Source organism: Phyllopteryx taeniolatus, chromosome 9 (genome assembly GCF_024500385.1).
Source record: "Phyllopteryx taeniolatus isolate TA_2022b chromosome 9, UOR_Ptae_1.2, whole genome shotgun sequence".
In the NCBI taxonomy this organism is placed as follows: Eukaryota; Metazoa; Chordata; class Actinopteri; order Syngnathiformes; family Syngnathidae; genus Phyllopteryx; species Phyllopteryx taeniolatus.
Genome location: NC_084510.1, coordinates 10,638,952 through 10,659,665, shown reverse-complemented (window position 1 = coordinate 10,659,665; position 20,714 = coordinate 10,638,952). Strand labels below are relative to the sequence as shown.

Genomic DNA, 20,714 nt, shown 5'->3' with positions numbered 1-20,714 from the left:
TATACAGATTTACCCTATCAATACTTGATACTTGACTGAAATTTATTCATCCATTTTCTATACTACTGGCCCTCATTAGGGTTGAGGGTAATTGGAGCCAATACAGTACACTGGATTGGCCACCAGGCAATTGGAGGGCAAATCTTCAACCTCAGAACTGAGGAAGACCTCCCAACCACTATTCCACTTTGCTGGCGTGATGAAATTTAAAAGGACAAAACATGTCAGACTGCAGCAACAGTTGTCGAGAGAGCATCTCAGTGTACATTGAGTGTGTGACAAAAAACTAAAAATAAAAACATCGCTCGCCTCCATGCACATATGTTGCAGAACAACTAAGACGAACTTACTAAACTAAATACAACAAAAGACAGTGTTTTACGGTTTTTAATTTCGGCAGAATGAGAGCTTCTGTTATGTACAATAGAAGACAGAACCAAATCTTACAGAAATTATAAATATGCTCTAGCCCCACAATAGTTGTATTTAGGATGTGCTGAATCCTGATTACAGTAGATTCCACCCACTCTCCACAACTCCTTGCCTGCTGCTGTGGTCGTGCAGATGAAACAAGGTTACAAATTCATGATTTCTACTCACACTAGTTAGCTGCCACCCTCATGGGCTAAAGCAGTTGGCATGATAAGAGGGGGGCAGTCCGGGGGGAGAGTGGATTGATGGCTGTGTGTGTGGACGATCGTTATGCGAGGACAACTCAATGTGAGGATGAGGAGCAGACACGAAGCAACACCACGATGTAATTTAAAACCTCAGCCAGTACATGGCACTGCGCATTCTGTTGTAGTCAGGCAGCTGTTCAATGGGGCCTAATGGAGAGATTGGGGAAAATGAGCAGATTCATCAATCCAAAGTGCAGATTCATTAGTCATCAATGTTAAAGTGCGGTTGAAAGAAGAACCCTCCAAACAGATTTAAAAAAGAACTCACCGACAGCTGCCACAGCTGGACACTTATCGTAGATGTATTTAGAGCAGACGTCACGCACCATCCTAGGGGTCACGGCCTGAAAAGATGCAGCGAAAGTGTGCTCAGCGCAACAGGACTGCTTTTGCTGTCAAACGCCTACATTTCAAAGAGACTCACGTCGATGCGAGCGTCCCACTCAGCCAGAGGGATGCGCCGTCCGTAGTTCAGAATATGTCTTCCAATGTCGTCACAAATCGGTGTTGTTCCTTAAAAACCAGTGTTATAGACCTGTGATTGGTCTATCTCAGTATGCGTTTGTTTGCATTAGTGTAATAACAGAGGCATTACACATACCACTGAGCTGTCCCACCATGCTGGCCTTCAGAGCATTCTTGCCCCTAGCTACATCACTCTCAGTCACTGTGGTGCAAAGGTTCATCCTGCATGAGGCAAATTTGACTCAGTTTTCATAAGTTAAAATTAATCGTACAGTTGAAGTGATCTGCGCCACGAGTGTCATATTTCACCAGGCATTCTGGGACCAGTGCATCATGTCGTCAATGTGGTGCCTATCAGACACGAAGTGAATGCCCAGCAGGCCGGTGTCACTGTAGGACGAGTGGAATGCCTGGAAGCTGTGACACAGGTTCTCCTCTGCCGCGAGGCTGGCCAGACGGCTGCTCAGGTGCTTCATGTAAACAAGAAGTAAACATAGTAAGGTTTTGCCAAACAAGTTGTTTAAAAATCTACTTTTCTGCTACAGCTTAAAGTGTGTGTGTATATAAATCAACACCTGTTACACTAAATGGTATATGGATTGCACTTATATAGCGCTTTAACGAAACCATCACGGTGCCCAAAGCGCTTTACAGATGTTCACGCATTCACCCATTCAAACACCAATGGGCACCTGCTGCCATGCAAGGTGCTGCCAGGCCCAATGGGAACAATAAGGGGTTCAGTGTCTTGCCCAAGAACATTTCGGCAGCAGACAGTCAGAGCCAGGATTCGAACCATCGATCCTTCAGTCACTGGATGACTGGCTCAAGCAACTAAGCCACAGCAGTTGGCTTAAATTTTGGTTTGTCTTCTATTATGATCCCCTTTACACTGACCATCTAAGCCAGGGGTGTCAAACTCATTTTTGTCTCAGGCCGCATTGTAGTTATGATTTCCCTCAGAGGGCCGTTAGAACAGTGAAATCATATGTTTAATCACCAAATCATATTACCATTAGACAACAAATTGACGCATTTCTACTTTTTAAATCAGAAGAGGAGGATAATAGTTTGTTCAAGTATTGTTTAAGTTAATGTCGAAGAAGGGTTTGGTAACAGAAAAATGCAATCTCTCAACATTATTGCTTATTATTATGACAATTTGGAATTTGGGTACAGATTTTAGCAAAAATCACGGAAGTTGACGAGCATGATTTGCTTTCGCGGGCCACATAAAATAATGTGGCGGGCCGCATCTGGCCCCCGGGCCTTGAGTTTGACACCGTGATCTAAGCCAACCTTTTCACTGACTCTTCCGACTCATTCCCCTTTTCGAAAGTTATGGAATAGGGAGTTGAAGTTGACTCCCAAATTTGCCGGCTTTTGACATAGTACCAGAACGGAAATACTTCCCATGTTCTAGGGGGTAGCAGAACGCTGCACACTGAGTTTGAAGTTTAACAACTAAGGCCCACTGTCCATAACCCCTTTGTGTTGAAAGCAATCGTCACGCAATAGCTTCGTGAACAAGCATTGGACAAATAAAATGCGGTTCTACGGTTATGCCTCTGATTAGTCAATTTGTCAGGAAAGCAGTGTGAAAGGAACTTATGTACGGTGTTTAATTGGTCTGCTTTCCATACATGACATTAGTATGGTATAAAGAATATTGCATTCATTATCAGGTGTATTTCAGAAGACTTGGGTACTGAGTCGCAGCCAATAAAAATGATCCTTGACCACCACCAGTGTCATTTACTCCTATTACAAAGCATAATTAGTATTGACTTTGGCAACATGGTGGACGACTGGTTAGCACGTCTGCCTCAGTTCTGAGGACCCGGGTTCAAATCCGGCCTCGCCTGTGGAGAGTTTGCATGTTCTCCCCATGCCTGCGTGGGTTTTCTCCGGGTACTCCGGTTTCCTCCCACATCTGGAAAAACATTCATGGTAGGTTCATTGAAGACTCTAAATTGCCCGTAGGTGTAAATGTGAGTGTGAATGGTTGTTTGTTTATATGTGCCCTCCGACTGGCTGGCAACCAGTTCAGGGTGTACCCCGCCTCACCCAAAGATAGCTGGGATAGGCTTCAGCACGCCCGCGACCCTAGTGATGATAAGGTATGGAAAATCAATGAATGAATAGTGTTGTCTTGTCATCTTGTAGACTGAAACTGGTAAAAAAATAATAATAATAAATGCTTGTTTGTTCATTTCACTGTTCTATTGTTTGGAAGAAAATGTGCGATTTCACAATGGGTGACTGAAACAATTTCAACTGCTGCTTGCACTGCAGGTGTTCCTCCCGACAGGTGAGACCCTTGACCCAGGTTTTGAGAGAGGAGCATGATTTATCCCTCCATGATGGCCACTCAAAAACAGTCTCGAGTTGGCAAAGCTTCAAGGGGATGATAAAACATCAGTATGTTTTAGAGGTATCACAAAAGACATTATTTTGGCGTCTAACCTTTCCGCCACCATAGGTGAGGTCATAGCTTCCAATAATTGCGTTGGCCACCATGAGAGGCACGATATCTGGGCTGGCAGCATTGGCGCCCTCCACAGCGATGGCGATGTGCGCCAGTGGAAGAGCATCATCACGCATACGGATCTGAGGACAACCATAGCACAAAGACAAACTTTTTTTTTTTTTTTTTATTTATTTTTTTTTTTTAAATTGGCTCCAACATATAAATCCCAGTTAGCATTTAGTCTAATTTTACCAATGCTTTCATCAATTTACCTGCACTTTTAAGAGTACGTTGATCAAAATCTCTAACTGACCATTAGCAGTGAGCAATATTTTAAGAAATGATGCAATATTTCTTGTATACTGTACTATATAAAACGATTTCCTTTTCCAAAGAAAATATGGCAGTTTGTATCTGTGGTGTGTTTAAAGGGGCACTAAACCAAAGATGTGAAAACTTTAGATTTTAAATGTGCATATCATAAGCTGTTTACTTAAACCTAAAAAGTACCATATTTTTCAGACTATAAGTTGCAGTTTTTTTTTTTCATAGTTTGGCCGGGGGTGAGACATATGTGAAATTATTAACACATTATTATATAATTTCACTTTATTTTCACACTGACAACCGCAAGATGGCGCTCTAGGCCTGTGTATCTGTACCTGCAACTGCCGATGACTGACGAAAGCGACATAGAAGAGGAAGCTGCGCATCGTTTATCTCCGGAGTTGGCGGAGTTGTTTAGAAGTGACACCGAGGATGAAGATTTCATTGGATTTTGTGATTTGGAGTGACACTGTTAATATTACGTTAACATAAAAGGCACGTTCTCAGTTCGTTATGCGTCATGTAACGTTAGCTGAAAGTGTTACATTAGCATACCGTACACCTATTCAGCCTGTTGTTCTCTATTACATTTATATTTTAAATTGCCTTTCAAGATGAAATATCTGTTCTTGGTGTTGGATTTTATCAAATAAATTTCCCCCCAAAAATGTGACTTTATACTCCAGTGCGACATGTTTTTTCCTTCATTATGCATTTTTTGGCTGGTGCGACTTCTACTCCGGAGCGACTTATAGTCCGCAAAATACGGTATTTATTGGAAAAAATAAATTTAAAACATTGCAGCTACTCTCCTACGGGGGCTGCCATTTTTGCATCATTACCTGTGGGAAATTGAGAGAATGTGACGTGTCAAGTGTCAGAGTATCAGCCCTTCCAACTTGCTTTATTTACTAACAAACCCAGACAGAGTTGGTAAATATTCAGCAAGAAGCTACACAGTAGACTTTACGCCGATCTGATCGGTTTTATCGGTATCGGACGATAATTAGCATTTTATGCTGATCGGCCTTGTCACGTGTCTTGTGGCGCAGTACTGTAACTATCTGACAGCCAATGAAGTCTTTTCAATCTTGTCGGAGAAAAAACACATCGTCAGTGTGGGACTATTTTGCGGTGTCTCAGACAAACAACACGAAAGTTCTTTTCAGTCTGTGAACAACTGAAGTACGTTGTGGGGAACGTCATCTAAATGCTTCAACACAACAAATTTGATCGAGCACCTGAAGAATGTACACGAGAAGCATACCGCGTTCAAGCAATTGCAATAAAGTAATTTAATTACAGTATGTTAGCACCCGGCGGCCGACTGGTTAGAGCGTCTGCCTCACAGTTCTAAGGACTGGGGTTCAATCCCCGGCCCCGCCTGTGTGGAGTTTGCATGTTCTCCTCGTGCCTGCGTCGGTTTTCTCCGGGCACTCCGGTTTCCTCCCACATCCCAAAAACATGCGTGGTAGGTTAATTGACGACTCTAAATTGCCCGTAGGTGTGAATGTGAGTGTGAATGGTTGTTTGTTTGTATGTGCCCTGCGATTGGCTGGCAACCAGTTCAGGGTGTACCCCGCCTCCTGCCCGATGATAGCTGGGATAGGCTCCAGCACGCCCGCGACCCTAGTGAGGAGAAGCGGCTCAGAAAATGGATGGATGGATGGATGTTAGCACCCATTATTTCTGACATGTTGTAATGTTGATTTGTCCTAAATTTATGTCAGTTGCCAATCCTTGAATTCTCCCTAGAGGTCATTGGTGTTTTAACTTTTGTCTAAAATGCTAGAAAATAATTTGAGCTGGGACGGCTCCAGCACGCCCGCAATTTTAATTTTAATTTTACTACTTCTCAAAACTCTGGCGAGCCAAGCAGAGCGCTAAAAGACATTAAGCATCCCGTCTTCAAAACTATTTTAACAGCTCACCTCGCTTCCTGTAAATCTGCACGGCGACAACACAGGAACAGCATCGCCCTCATACTCAAAAGACACTCCACTGAAGTGAGATTGGGCCAAACCAACCAACTCCTCGTGGTTCACACCTGCATATTTAGCACATCACATGAAGGACCAATCTTTCCACGAATACTTCACATGGTAGCACAAAAATGACCAACCTCCAGCTGCAGCCAGAACCATGCGGGGAGCCTTGTAATGGCTGTTGATGTATTCCACTAGATCCTGACGGGTGAGAGTTCTAAAATAATTATAAATAATGTTTATTAGAAACTTTGAGGATCTGTTTATCAATGTGTTATGACAAATGACCAAGTGATGAAATTGAACAATTTATGGCTGATACGTTTTTAGTTGTCCCAAACCCCAATCCCCCCGCCCACCCCCACCCCCACCCCTTCTACCTGGCATTGTTGGATGGTCCTAGCACACTGTGGCCCAGAGCAGTACCCTGGAAGGCAGTTGCATGCAGAAGGTCCAGGCAAACTTCCTGCAGGTTGTTTTCCACTTCTTCCAGTTCGCGCAGCACAACACCCCGCTGCTGCTCAATCTCTGCCTCACTCAGCGAGCAGTTCTGCACCACCTCCGACAGAAGCTCCACAGCTGAGGAAACAAGTACAGTGATACCTTGACTTGTGAATCCCCCAACTTAGTTTTAGAGTTACGAGCTAGTGATTATTATTATTTTTTTTTTAGCTTTCTGTTGCGTACCAGAATTTGGGTTACGACCGAGCTTCGGATGCAATGCTGCTTGAGTGATGGGAACAAATTAAGACCCCCAAGCAGAGATGCCGGTAACGCGTTACTCCAAAATGCCGCCATTTTGGATAACGAGCAAAGTAACATGTTACTTTTCCCGGCAAAGTAATTAGACTACAGTTACTTCTTCAAACCAGCAATAGTTACTTTTGAGTCATTAATGTCTCTCACCAAGTACTAATTTGTGCTGGTGATCCAAAGTAAACACAGTCCAGCTATTCGATAGCATTTTACCGTTCACACAGACCGCTCATTTCTCAACAAACATAAGAAAGCGATTGGGAGGTGATTGTTTATTCTAGCAATGCTAACAGTGAAGTACGATGCCGTAACGGAACAGACTGTTCCCTCCTTTACACATTCCACTGTACCGTTATGCATGCAAGAAAGCAGGAAGCGAGAAGTAACATTACCTTTAGGGAGGTCTTTAGCCAAGGTCTTCATGTAGTATGCGGTGTGTTCGCGGGATGTGTAGGCGCTCAAGTGAGCACCCATAGACTCCACCTGCTGCTCCAAGGCTGACTGAGAGTGCTTCTTGGTTCCCTAGAGGAAAAAATGTGCCTTGTTTAACTGTTTGACTTTTGACTCACCAAAAGCAAATCCGCTGTTTACAACGGAATTCTGCTCCTATGGGGTGACAAAAGCTGAATTTGTATGTCTAAAGGTGCTCTAGTCTATCACAAACTAATGTTACGGCATAAGTCATAATTACATTAATTATCCATCCATCCATTTTCTGTAGTGCTTGTCCTCATAAGAGTCATGGGTGAGCTGGAGTAAAAACCCTGCTGCCATGGTCCAGAGGAAGGGTACACCCTTGGTCACAAGTCAATCACAGGCAGGCATGGGCTGGCTACGGGTTTTCGGGTTATACCACGGTTTCAAAAAGTCATTGTTTCAAAACCGCTCAAGGTTTCAGTCACCGGTAATTTTTTTTTTTTTTTTTATGTGCGTGAGTAAAGTGTAGGACACAGTCTGTGTGCAAACTCACATGGGACTCATAACTGATGACTCACAAACGATCAAATGCAACTCATACTGGTGGGACTCATAACGCCTCTCCCTCTTGTCTTTGTTGGAAGCAGTTAGTTTATGAGAGCCACCCAATTAAAGGTAACGCCAGGACATGCTGGAGAGACCTCTCAGCAGGCCTGGGAACGCCTCGGGATCCCCTCGGAAGAGCTGGAGGAAGTGGCTGGGGAGAGGGAAGTTTGGGCTTCCCTGCTGAGGCTGCTGCCCATGCGACCCAACCTCGGATAAGCAGAGGAAAATGGATGGATGGATGGATAATATATTACTACAACCCCAATTCCAATGAAGTTAGGACATTGTATTAAATAAAAACAGAATACAATGATTTGCAAATCAACCTATATTTAATTGAATACACTACAAAGACAAGATATTTAATGTTCAAACAGATAAACTTTATTGTTTTTAGCAAATAATCATTAACTTAGAATTTTATGGCTGCCACACGTTCCAAAAAAGCTGGGACAGGTGGCAAAAAAGACTGAGAAAGTTGAGGAATGCTCATCAAACATATTTGGAACATCCCACAGGTGAACAGGCTAATTGGGAACAGGTGGGTGCCATGATTGGGTATAAAAGGAGCTTCCCTGAATTGCTCAGTCATTCACAAGCAAAGATGGGGCGAGGTTCACCACTTTGTGAACAAGTATGTGAGAAAATAGTCGAACAGTTTAAGGGGAATGTTGCTCAACGTACAATTGCAAGGAATTTATGGATTTCATCATCTACGGTCCATAATATCCTCAAAAGGTTCAGAGAATCTGGAGAAATCACTGCGTGTAAGCGGCAAGGCCGAAAACCAACATTGAATGCCGTGACCTTCGATCCCTCAGGCGGCACTGCATCAAAAACCAACATCAATGTGTGAAGGATATCACCGCAGGGGCTCAGGAACACTTCAGAAAACCTATGTCAGTAAATACAGTTCGGCGCTACAGCCGTAAGTGCAACTTAAAACTCTACTATGCAAAGTAAAAGCAATTTAGCAACAACACTCAAACACCGCCGGCTTCTCTGAGCCCGGGCTCATCTAAGATGGACTGATGCAAAGTGGAAAAATGTTCTGTGGTCCGACGAGACCACATTTCAAATTGTTTTGGGAAATTGTGGACGTCGTGTCCTCCGGGCCAAAGAGGAAAAGAACCATCTGTTATGGACGCAAAGTTTAAAAGCCAGCATCTGTGATGGTATGGGGCTGTGTTAGTGCCAATGGGCTGGGTACTGTTGAACAGCTGAAGCTGTACATCAAGCAAGAATGGGAAAGAATTCCACCTACAAAGCAACAATTAAGTGTCCTCAGTTCCCAAATGTTTATTGAATGTTGTTAAAAGAAAAGGTGATGTAACACAGTGGTAAACATGACCCTGTCCCAGCTTTTTTGGAATGTGTTGCAGCCATAAAATTCTAAGTGAATGATTATTTGCTAAAAACAATAAAATGTATCACTTTGAACATTAAATATCTTTTCTTTGTAGTGTATTCAATTAAATATAGGTTGAACATGATTTTCAAATTGTATTCTGTTTTTATTTGTTTAACAACGTCCCAACTTCATTGGAACTGGGGTTGTACAAAGCTGTCTTAAAATGAACGCGTCTAAAATTGGTGAAAAAAATATATAGACTTGCAATCAAGGCAGAAAACATAGCTGACTAGCATGGCTAACATCAGCATGAGTCCACTGAATTTACTTCACAAAGCAGAGAAGTAGCTATTCATTTCTGAGAAATGAGTACTTTTATTGTAGCCTACTATATTTTGATTTGATTTTTAAAAATTCAATTGTTATTTTCTTTTTACATATGAATTTGCTACGGAACACGTCCAATGGAAATCACGTTATTTACACAAACATTTCAAAAGAATAAATTTTAGAGCTGTATTTGCAAAACCCTGATAAACACATTTAGATGATAAATATAAAACAATCCAATTGATAAACAGTATTACGGCACCTGAACGTGCCTTCTTTTTACGCCGCTGCCCTAACTAGTTCTTTGTAAATTCACCCAACTCCTCCTTCACAAGGGATGGAGTTGTCTCCAAGCTAGTGTCAATGTCAACGTGCTCCAAACTCTCAAGAAAATCCTGGCACACTTTGAGAGCTGTGCTGATCATTTTGGAAACAATCACAGGTTCAAATGGTTCTGAAAATGGAGGAACGCAATCAAGTCGAGCCACTAAGACCCTCGAAGTCTTGTGTGTCTGGACCTTAATAAACTGAGGACCCTTAGTATTAACATCTAAAAAGGTCTCAGAGCATCGCCTTATGGCTACCTTGAAAGCCATGTGCTCCAGGAAAAAGCCTGTTCCGTTGTTCTTTTCACTCTCATAGCGACTACCAGCACTGATCCACAGTCCGACCTATGGCGAAGAGGAGATATGTAGAGAAGAAGCATTGATCAAGAGCACAATGGCATAAACTATTGCAGTGATACATATTCTGAAGTCCTTACAGTGCATGTAGCATGTCCCGTCTCTTCTGACGCCACCCTCAATCCATTATCCAGGGCAGTGAGACAGGTTTCAGGGGCTCCCAGCAGGCTTTGAGCATAGCTGACAGAGGCCTGTCCACGCCTCAGAGACAGCAGGAGGGGCTAGAAGGGTAAGAGAGTCACCCATATTCTACAATTAATATTATTAATACAAATAATATAAATAGGTTCACATCAATCGCCTTTGAGAAATACGCATAGTAGGGATGTTCTGATACGATCACTTGATCGAAAATCAGGGTCAATCACATCATTTTCAGCTGCTCGAGATTGGGTGAAAAATAATAATAAGAAGAATAATCATCTTTTATTGTCATGAACATGCATGCATGCACACGAAATTTGTTCTCTGCATTTAACCCATCACAGTGAACACATACACATGTTAGTGGAACACACTGGAGCAGGGGGCAGCTGAAGCGCCCGGGGAGCATTTCGGGGTATCAGTGTCTTGCTCAAGGACACCACAGCCGTGAGTCCGGGGGATGTTGGCGGATGGTCCAGTCGGGGTTTTGAACCTAGGTCCCCCACGGTGGCAGGCGATGATCTTAACCATTGGGCCACAGCTTTATTCATTTTCTGACATTTTAAATGTCACAAAGTGACAAAATAATCCAAAGGTACAGAGATCTTGCCAAATGGAATAGTAATAACTTTGTTTGAGTGACATCTAAACGCGGAACAAAAAGAATTATACACATTGTATATTTAAATTTAAAAAAATGAGATGGCACCATTGAAAAATCACAAAATGGCCATTTTAAACATCACATTTCAACTAATAAGGCTAACAGTTTTGATTTTTCTACCAAATAGTCAACGTTTCGGTCACAAATTTCCTAATAATTTACTCTGATTTCTGGGCAAGAAAATTTGGGCCGATTTGTGACATAAAAAGTGGCATAAAATCCTTCATCCTTATCCAATTCATACGAGGGCTCATTTTATTCATGCATCACTCCTGTATCCAAATATTGTATCTATTTAGATATACAGGTATTTCGAAAATTGTAGTAACATACCTACACTGTCGCAAAACCTGAAGCAATTTAGAATAAAATGAATAAATGGAACATAAATGTTGGCTGCCTTACAAGCACAACAACTATTACAGAATTCAAGGTGACAATGAAGCCTTTGGGTTATTATGGCAAATGCCATGTTAGTCAGAATACTTCATAGATATTCTTCAGTAAAAGTCCCCGTACTAAAGCTCTCACCCAGGGAGCTAAGCTACATTGAGAGGGCAAACGGCGACATAGTATTTTTGAGAACAGTAGAAGATGAGGAAAAACCCACATAAGAAAACAAGGCAATCACTTTATACATGCAACCTTCAAAGCTCAACGAAATTAGCGGTGGCAAAACTAGTATTATTGTTTGACAGTTGACCTTGCATTACCGCCAAGCTAGCCGATGCTAAAATGCTAACTGACAGTACCACTTGCAGAAAGCTAACCAAGACAATTGTTTCCCCTATTTATTGTGGGTTCACTTGCACATTAAGGGCTAATTAAAGCGCCTTTTGGCTTTTCCTTTAATGAGTTACTTGTAGCCTTACTCACACTGCGGGTTTTGGCGAGGACACGACCCACGGTACTTCCGACTCGGCACACAGACGCCGCCATTTTTCATTCCCAGGTCAGAGAAGAAGACAACAGTTTCCGCTGTCCTTGTGCATTTCTTCTTCTTCGTTCATACGATAAATTGTGTCATCCGCCTAAGAAATATTTATCGCCGCCACGTGTTCAAAACCTACTATTGACGGTAAAATAGCACAAAAAAAGACAGCTATCTTTATCGCTGTCCATGTTTTCGTTTATAATCCAAACTATGTTAAATCAATCATATTAATAATGTTATGAGAACAAAAATAATTTTCATTATGAATTTACAGGTATGAGTAGTCTTTTTTGTGTCGTTACATTTTTTTAGTTGGTTCAGCTTAGAAACAATCAACCTTGTTTGTGGTGTCACTGTATACAGATAGATGTAATGCATATACTGTACATAAATGATAACTGAATTAAAACACACTGTTCAATTTAATTCAAGTGGGTGCATGGTGACCTAGTGGTTGGCACGAATCTCAGTTCTGGCCGACATAGAGCTTAGCTGTTCTCACCATGCTTGTGGGTACTTCGGCTTCCTCCCACATTCCAAAACCATGCATGTTAGGTTAATTCAATGTCAGTTTAAATGGTTGTTTGTCAATATGTGTGACCGAGTGGCAACCAATCCAGGATGTACACCAGCTGAGGTACAAAGTCAGTTGGGATAGGCTCTCTCACCTGCCACCCTAATGAGGCCATATTCTATAGAAAATGAATAGATGGGTGACTGTTGTCAAAGTGTGATCCATCCATCCATTTTCTGAGCCGCTTCTCCTCACTAGGGTCGCGGGCGTGCTGGAGCCTATCCCAGCTGTCATCAGGCAGGAGGCGGGGTACACCCTGAACTGGTTGCTAGCCAATCGCAGGGCACATAGAAACAAACCATTCGCACTCACAGTCATGCCTACGGGCAATTTAGAGTCTCCAATTAATGCATGTTTTTGGGATGTGGGAGGAAACCGGAGTGCCCGGAAAAAAACCCACGCAGGCACAGGGAGAAAATGCAAACTCCACACCGGCAGGGCCAGGGATTGAACCCAGGTCCCCAGAACTGTGAGGCTGACGCTCTAACCAGTCACCCACCGTGCCGCCTCAAAGTGTGATGAAATAATATATTATACCATACGTATGGGCCGGCACGGTGAACGACTGTTAGCACGTCTGCCTCACAGTTCTGAGGACCTGGGTTCAAATCTGGTCTCGTCTGTGTGGAGTTTGCATGTTCTCCCTGTGCCTGCATGGGTTTTCCCCGGGTACTCTAGTTTCCTCCAACATCTCCAAAACATGCATGGTAGGTTATTTCAAACTCTAAATTGCCCGTAGGTGTGAATGTGAGTGCGAATGGTTGTTTGTCTATATGTGCCCTGCGATTGTTTGACGACCAGTTCAGGGTGTACCCTGCCTCTCGCCCAGAATCAGCTGGGATAGGCTCCAGCATGTCCGCAACCCTGGTGAGGATAACCGCTTCAGTAAATGGATGGATATGTATGGGCACCATGTCTTGTGAGTTATTAAGAGTTTCTGAATAATAATTGTTTAGTCCACAGCAAACAAAGCAAAATTCGGACTTTATTATGAGATAAAATATCTTTGAAGTGTGTGTCAAGGTTTTTGATCAATAAGTCTCCTGCACAGGAATAATTATATTACATATTACTGTAGATTTTACAAAATATTGATGGCGGATATCAACCATCAACTAAACAAGTTTCAATGCCTTCCTCAATTGTTTTAGAATAATAACCTCTAAGAGATTTTTGTTCTTGTTCTATAGCATTCAGTTGTATTTCACTGAGGATGACCTACAAGCCCTTTCGCCACAAAAAGACAGAACGTGAGCAAGCATCAAGAGGTAGGTGGACAGATCTGTGTGCTGTCCTTTGCAGGTCTAGGGAGAATGTTTCAATCGGGATGGGCACTGGTGGCTGAAGAACAGGAGGTGGAAGAACTCTGTTTGTGATGTTTTTGACTGCAGTTTTGGCACTCTTGAACACTTCTGGCAGAGACTTTACTTTTTTTGTAGCCATCTCCTTTTTGGTACTACAATACTTTGGGGCTGAGCGGTTCAAAGGCCTCAGAGGAGGAAGCAGACAGGTGCCTTTGAGCCTGAAGCCCTCTATAAATAAATTGGCTCCTACGTACTGTGGTACATCTACTGCTGCCTGTAAAGAAAAAAGAGACAAATTAATTAATACAATCAAATGATTTTTTTTATAAGCTTGCTCTACCTGGTGATATATGAGCTCAAAATCTCCAGTGTTTGCTGATTGGTCTGTTCTGCGGTCTAGGACGACACGCAGCGTGTCCTCCTGAACAGCTGGACAAAGATGGGCCGTGACTGGCGTTGAGGGGGCCATGGTGGGACTGGCATTGATTTCAATCAACCATGGATGTAAGTCACAGCCTGGAGAAACAAGTACTGCATTTGATTGTTTTTTATTATTCATCTCAATTCCAATAAGTAAGTATTCCTTTATGAATAGCCATATACAGTAACTAGGAATGGATGCAAGCCACGCACATAACTGTAATGTAAGCAAGTGTATGAATCACAATTACATTGTACAGTAGATGCTATATCTAACTGACAGGGTTGTGAATTGCAACCATTAAGAGAAAATATGCTTCAAAAATAGGAAGGAGGCACCATACTAAGTTGCAACTTTTATTCTGCACACAACAAATCTCTGTGCGAGTAGCAATGAACAAACTACCATAAATCCAAAGTATCCCTTAATTGCAAGTCAAGATAATGTACAGCATTTCCTCAAATAGCTTTTGGGGTGGTTATTTCCTTAACTGAAGACCAGGCGTTTCTTTGAAGCAAGCTTCTATTTGAGGGCAGGCCTTTTATTTGAACAAATGCTTGTGTGTGGATGTAGCGAGACACAGTGCTGCTCATTGATTGATTGATTGACAGAGAATTGTTACCGCTGCGTTACAATGGGAATGGAATGTGTAATTCCTCGCATTAACAGTTCCTCGCATTAACAGTTCCAGTTCGTGTGTCTTTTTTTTCTTGATTCCTATCAATAATGCAGCGCAGTTAGAGGTAGAAGTAATAGTTCCCTACGTAAGTTTCAGCAAGGCAGCTATTAGGGACACACCTTAAACAGATTGGGTGAAGCAAATAAGCACAATTAGATATAGCTATTACAGATTTCCACTTGCCGCATGGCTGGGAGACCCTGCTGATTTGTTGTTTTAATAATTAAGTGATTTGTTTCTTTTCAGTTTTCATGAATTGGTTTGTCTGAAGAATAAATGTAGTTCATTATTTTTTTAAACAAGACCTCCGGCTTTGTGTGATACTCGGGGATGCTACAGAATGAAAGGAATTAAACTAAAGTGCCTTTAGCGCTTGGTGGGAATGTGACTCTAGTAAAGGTAAAGCTACTTGGTGGCCTTCCCTGTAATTTAAGGAGAGGCGATTATTTAAGTGGTTGAGGCACATGCCTGATTAAATGGGACACAGCATCTCCTATAGAGGAGGCCACTATTTGCAAACATACAGCATGTTTCTTCATGCTCATACCTAACATGAAGTCAGCCCCATAAAGCTCAAAGGTGTTTTTCCTGGAATCCACAAAATCTTGTGCAGACTGCAATGCATGGATAACCGCCTTCTTCATCCCAGGCACAACTAAATTTTCCCACTGAGCTTTGTGGCCCTGACCAGACAGAAAGGTCATGAACTGCTCGTCAGACCACATGTTGTGTTGTGGGATGGTTTGATGGCGTTGATGAGAAGGCCTCAGATGCTTCTGGATGGAATTATTGCACAAGTGCACAGAGCTGATGGAAAGGAATAAATCAAGTTTCAGAAACAGAAGACCAATATGCATTGTGGCATCGCTTGAAGTCTAGATGCATTTAGTCATAATCAAATCACAAATACCCAATTTGTAATTACTTAATAGATTAGGATGTAGGAAGTGAACACAAATGCCCTTCCTGACTGTACATTGCTTACTTCGGAACAGGCAAAAAGATGCTCCTGTTAATGTATTAGGGATTCAACTGACTATGTGGTTGCATTATGCAGACGCTCCATTTATCTGGGCTAGTTTGATTGTTAGTAACGGAACAAAAACAACATTTTCTTCAAAGTCTGGATAACACGTTACTTTCTTGAATTACTTTTTAGAGCAAAAACTTAAAAAGAATCGTAAAACATATCATTGAATTCAGTGGTGCGTTGATGGGCCAGTCTGCGTTTCTGGATGAGGCTTAAGGAAAAGTCAAGTGTTGGACGTAACAAGCAGTTTCCTCTTCAACCATATTGTATTTCAAACATACTTGTCCAGTGTGTCCAATGAGTAAGGCTGTGTAGAGAAACGCAAGTAGCACTTCTTATAAAACCACACGGTGAGAGGGTTCCAGTCTGTGACCAGAAACCACTGGCGCACATCGAACTTGGTGCCCTCCACCAAGAAGGGGCGCTCCAAATACTTCTGCACCACCCACTTGCTTTCCTTGATCAGAGCTGGATCACTGTCCACCAGGCTGAGGATGTGATCTAAACGCTTGACACATTTAATACCTAGAAGACAGAAGAAATTGATTCATATTTAAAATAGTATGCGTCTAACAGGGTCAGACCTCTCACCTCTGCCTCTGGACTTGGCTCCAGGCTTGACAATCCATATGTTGTGTATACCATCTGTGTCCAGCTGTGGACTGACTTCAGCCAGCCTCTGAAGCATGGCCTTACAGCAGGTTACTAAATGATAACTGATCTCAATTTGTGCTCTGCCACTAAGTGAAAGAGTAAACAACAGAACCTCTATTAGTATGTATGCAAACACAAACACACACACGCACGCACATTGTATTACTCACTGAACAAACAAGTAGTAGCTGCCAATAAATTCACCCCACTCCTCCTTCACAAGGGATGGAGTTGTCTCCAAGCTAGTGTCAATGTCAACGTGCTCCAAACTCTCAAGAAAATCCTGGCACACTTTGAGAGCTGTGCTGATCATTTTGGAAACAATCACAGGTTCAAACGGTTCTGAAAATGGAGGAACGCAATCAAGTCGAGCCCTAGTGATCCACGTTACAATATGAGATAAAATGGTCATACCTTGAATGTGCTCACTTTTCTTCTGCTCCTGAACATTCTGTGCACTTTCTACAACGTACTTTAAAAGACTGGTGCAGGCTGTCCTCCTGTAGTCCTCTTCAGGAGGGAAATAAAGTATACAGTCAGCTAAAGGTTTTATGTTATTTTTCTGTCCCAGGAAGTCATTTGTAATGTCTAACCAATGAAAGCATGCTTCTCATCCTGTGCTCCGAGCCTGTAACAGCGAGGAAAGAACGTGTCCGGGTCTGCTGAGTCAAACCAGTGCAGACTCCTCAGGTTCACACACAAGCCCACCTGTAACACATATTACTGAGAAGGTGCTGGTTGCATATAGTCAAGGTACAATTGACTTATGAGTTTAATTTGTTCTGTGACCATTGTGACCAATTTTCCCCGCTGAAATGAAATCAAATGCCATTAATCCAATCTGGCCCCCCAAAAAGACTGCAAATCTCCTTTTTTTCCACTTTACTCAAGTGCCTTACCTGGACCAAATTAAAATTTTGTCTCACAACACGAAGCAAATGGCGCAAGAAAAACTCATAAGTCAAGGTACCACCCTATGACACAAAAACAACAACACAAATGCACCTTGGTGGTGAAGCTGCCTGCTTTGCCAAAATGGTTGATCATCTGTTCTTTCTGCAGAATGCTGGTGTTGATGGCATCTCTTCTGTTTGTCCAGTAGAAATAAACCATTTCATTCCGCACCAGGCGAGACTGAGTAATGAGAACGGTGACATCTAACTTTGGCTCAAAATAACACCAGATGCCCTCAAGTCATGTTTATTTGTGGCCTTACTATAAGACCGTATAGTCCATCCGGATCCTGCTCTTGTTTGACATCATCTGGGAAGAAGGATCAATGGGAATGAGTACAGAAATAAAAGAGACAAAATCTGCAATTTTAACATCACATCATCAGCTGACCATTTTCACCATCGCTGTCATCATCATTACAACAGGCCTCTTTAACAGGGCGAGTGCACATTTGGAGCGCAGGGTGACACATCCGTTTCTCCACCCAGCCTCTGGCTCTTAGTGAGGCCCTAATGACCGGGTAAGGGCCCTGAACAGAGAACACCTTATGCAACTAAAAGTAAGAAGAAAGATAGACATGACAAAAAATGAGGTGAAATAAAAAATCAATATGTCCAAAATAACACAAAAACAATTATTTTCACAATAAAAAAATATTTTTGACCTACCTTGACAGGTTTTTCCACAATGGCCCTGGCTGTCTTTAGTTTCTCTGGGTTGAGAGCAGGCAGGTGGACACTGTGCAGACATGGAGGTGAAGCTGTCACACACACACACACACACACGCGCGTGCACACACACAAACACACAATTGTTTTCCACCCTCATGTACTGTAAATAACATGCTATCCATGGTGACAAACAATCACAAGAATAGAAAGAAAAGTATGGATGCTGAGTGAGTCATCTGTGCATGCGTATTGTAAGACGACTTACTGGTTTGCAGGGTTTTGATTTCAACTTGACTTTGGCATTGTTGGACCATTGCTATTAGCTTCTGGCCCTTCGACAGGCGCACAAATTGTCCCTCCTGTAAACCCAAGAGCACTCTTTCACATACAGGTACCTGTGAATATTCAAATTCATCCAAGTCATTTCATTCTCAGGGTATTGAATCGATCGCAACCAGACTGTTCTATTTGTCTTAGAAGACGTTTCACCTCTCATCCGAGCAGGCTTCATCAGTTCATGCAACAAGGCTTAGTTAGGATGCACTAATGTTTGTGTGGAAAACTCAACTATTTATGCTCCAACTTTAAGCCATGCCCCACACCATATATGGAATAATTCTTGTAAATGCAAAAAAAGGGGGAAAGCCATTAAACCGCCTGGCCGATATTGATATTGCATTCAGTTCTAAAGTGGTTGTGGAGTTACCTAACAGTCAAGAAGGCCGTGCTGTTTGTTGGAGACACAATTATTGAGTTTTTTGGAATGGACGAAAAGACAATATTGTAAGTAGGAAATAGATGATGTCGTAAGTGCTTAACAGAGGAAGGGGCGTTCGACCGTGTCCCTCGGGGGATCCTGTGGGAGTAAGTTGGATTTGTTTCCAGGGAGGTTTGGACTCCGCCAAGGCTGCCCTTTGTCACCGCTTCTCTTCATTACCTTTATGGACAGAATTTCTAGGCGCAGCCGAGGTGTTGAGGGGGTCCGGGGGTTATTTAGAGATAGGGTGAGAAGCTCTTTCATCTGAAAGGGCATTGAGAGCAGCCAGATGAGGTGGCTTGGGCATCTGGTTAGAATGCCGTCTGAATAGATCCCTGGTGAAGTGTTCCGAGCATGTCCCACCGGGACACGCTGGAGACTACGTCTATCGGCTGGCTTCAGAACACCTTGGGATCCACCCGGAAGAGTTGGATGAAGTGGCTGGGGAGAGGAAAGTCTGGGATTCCCTGCTTAAACTGCTGCCTCTGCGACCCGACCTCGGATAAGCGGAAGAAAATGGATGGATGGATTGATATAACGGTGGAACAAACATTTGGTTAACACTGGCAAAGGCAAACACTTTTCTCAACACATAACCACCATTGAGACAATTGCTCCTTTATTTATTTTCCTGTTTCATGATTTGTCCATACATAATTTTCACTCTGGTAAAGAAAAACATTAACTTATATGCAGGTGTTACACACGGTCCAGAATGTATTTGTGCAATAATCTTACAGGGAAAAGGTGTGTTCAATGGGGTGCACAATGTTATACAGTGATTAATACTCTGATGGCAACAGCAGGTTTATGTTGTCAATGTCTAAGAGGGTCAAATTGTAGACTTTTGTCACACAACTGGAAATATATTCCAACGACATTTCCAAATATTCCGATTTTGCCATAGGTAAAAACAAGTTTGATGTTGACAAACACATACACGACCTCATCGCAAATTACAGTTCAGCCCAAATACAATTAACAAGTAAAAACAATTTAGTATTATATTATACATAAGATTTGTGAAAACTCCCATTTTACGCACAGAAGTTTCTCGTTCCTACCTGCTGAGTTCCAAAGATGTGCTGACTTTGTTGTTGGGTTTCACCGGAGGAACGCAAGCTCTGCCCCAACGCAGTTTACAGTTGCCATGGCAACATCGAGCGCCTCTGCTATTCAACCAGTGGCTTTAAAACTTTAATTGTATTAAATCTCATGTAATTTTAGTTTTGATTTTCAAAAGATTATAAGGTAGTGAATTATATAGTTTCGTTATAAACTGACATCATTAACTTGTTTTAATTGATATATTGCAACACATTAAAGACTGTAACAAACACGTACTAGGATAACCAAAAAGGTAAATACTGCATTCCAAGTACATATCCACCTTGGAGCCTAGGAGGTCTAGACTGTTAGCGTTCCAGTCTAAAGTGAACAAAAACATGAATGAGGACATCAGTATACTAGTCGAACAACAAACTTAATTATTTTATTGGCAGCCTCGTTCACTTTTTTTATTTTGCGAAATAACTTTATACGGGGAATCTATAGTGATATATATATATATTTTAAAAAAAAGATCTAATAACCAAATAATGACGAATATAGTTTATATGATCTTTGAACTTGTGTTTCACATTGATGATAGCCGGTGCTATGATTTGGAGTTATAGAAATACATAAATTATAATTTCTCACGCACATATATCGATCCAATGTCGGAAATTCCCTACTTCCAATATTTTTGGAAAATGCACCATGCACAAATAGAATAAACTCAAAACTATGCAGCAATATCAAACAACCTAAAACAATCGCTGTAAGAAGGTACAAGTCTGAACTTTCAAAATAATTT

General features: G+C 42.0%; 2 protein-coding genes across 5 annotated transcripts; both read right to left on the bottom strand.

Annotated features, from left to right (window-relative positions):
• Positions 1-371: 371 nt before the first annotated feature.
• LOC133483721 (cytochrome b-c1 complex subunit 1, mitochondrial) lies at positions 372-11,883 on the bottom strand. The gene is made up of 13 exons (XM_061785316.1): positions 11,755-11,883; positions 10,151-10,291; positions 9,972-10,058; positions 7,076-7,205; positions 6,308-6,506; positions 6,065-6,144; positions 5,874-5,989; positions 3,612-3,755; positions 1,455-1,615; positions 1,282-1,367; positions 1,105-1,193; positions 949-1,024; positions 372-827 (listed from the first exon to the last, which is right to left on the bottom strand). The coding sequence occupies exons 1-13, from the start codon at positions 11,815-11,817 to the stop codon at positions 763-765; spliced, it is 1,437 nt and encodes a 478-aa protein (XP_061641300.1). The 5' UTR covers positions 11,818-11,883; the 3' UTR covers positions 372-762.
• Positions 11,884-13,358: 1,475 nt separating this feature from the next.
• LOC133483432 (tubulin monoglycylase TTLL3-like) lies at positions 13,359-20,679 on the bottom strand. Of its 4 annotated transcripts, XM_061784667.1 has the most exons (14): positions 19,921-20,679; positions 18,365-18,458; positions 18,097-18,188; positions 17,819-17,981; positions 17,691-17,737; positions 17,480-17,608; positions 17,068-17,182; positions 16,889-16,984; positions 16,645-16,816; positions 16,412-16,560; positions 16,102-16,345; positions 15,338-15,597; positions 14,031-14,206; positions 13,359-13,964 (listed from the first exon to the last, which is right to left on the bottom strand). In XM_061784667.1, exons 2-14 carry the CDS (start codon positions 18,411-18,413, stop codon positions 13,605-13,607), a joined length of 2,052 nt encoding a protein of 683 aa, XP_061640651.1. In that variant the 5' UTR covers positions 18,414-18,458; positions 19,921-20,679; the 3' UTR covers positions 13,359-13,604. The 4 variants fall into 4 exon arrangements, with proteins under 4 accessions (XP_061640651.1, XP_061640650.1, XP_061640653.1 ...); XM_061784666.1 differs by having other exon boundaries at positions 16,645-16,984; XM_061784669.1 differs by having other exon boundaries at positions 16,645-16,984; positions 18,097-18,166.
• Positions 20,680-20,714: the final 35 nt, after the last annotated feature.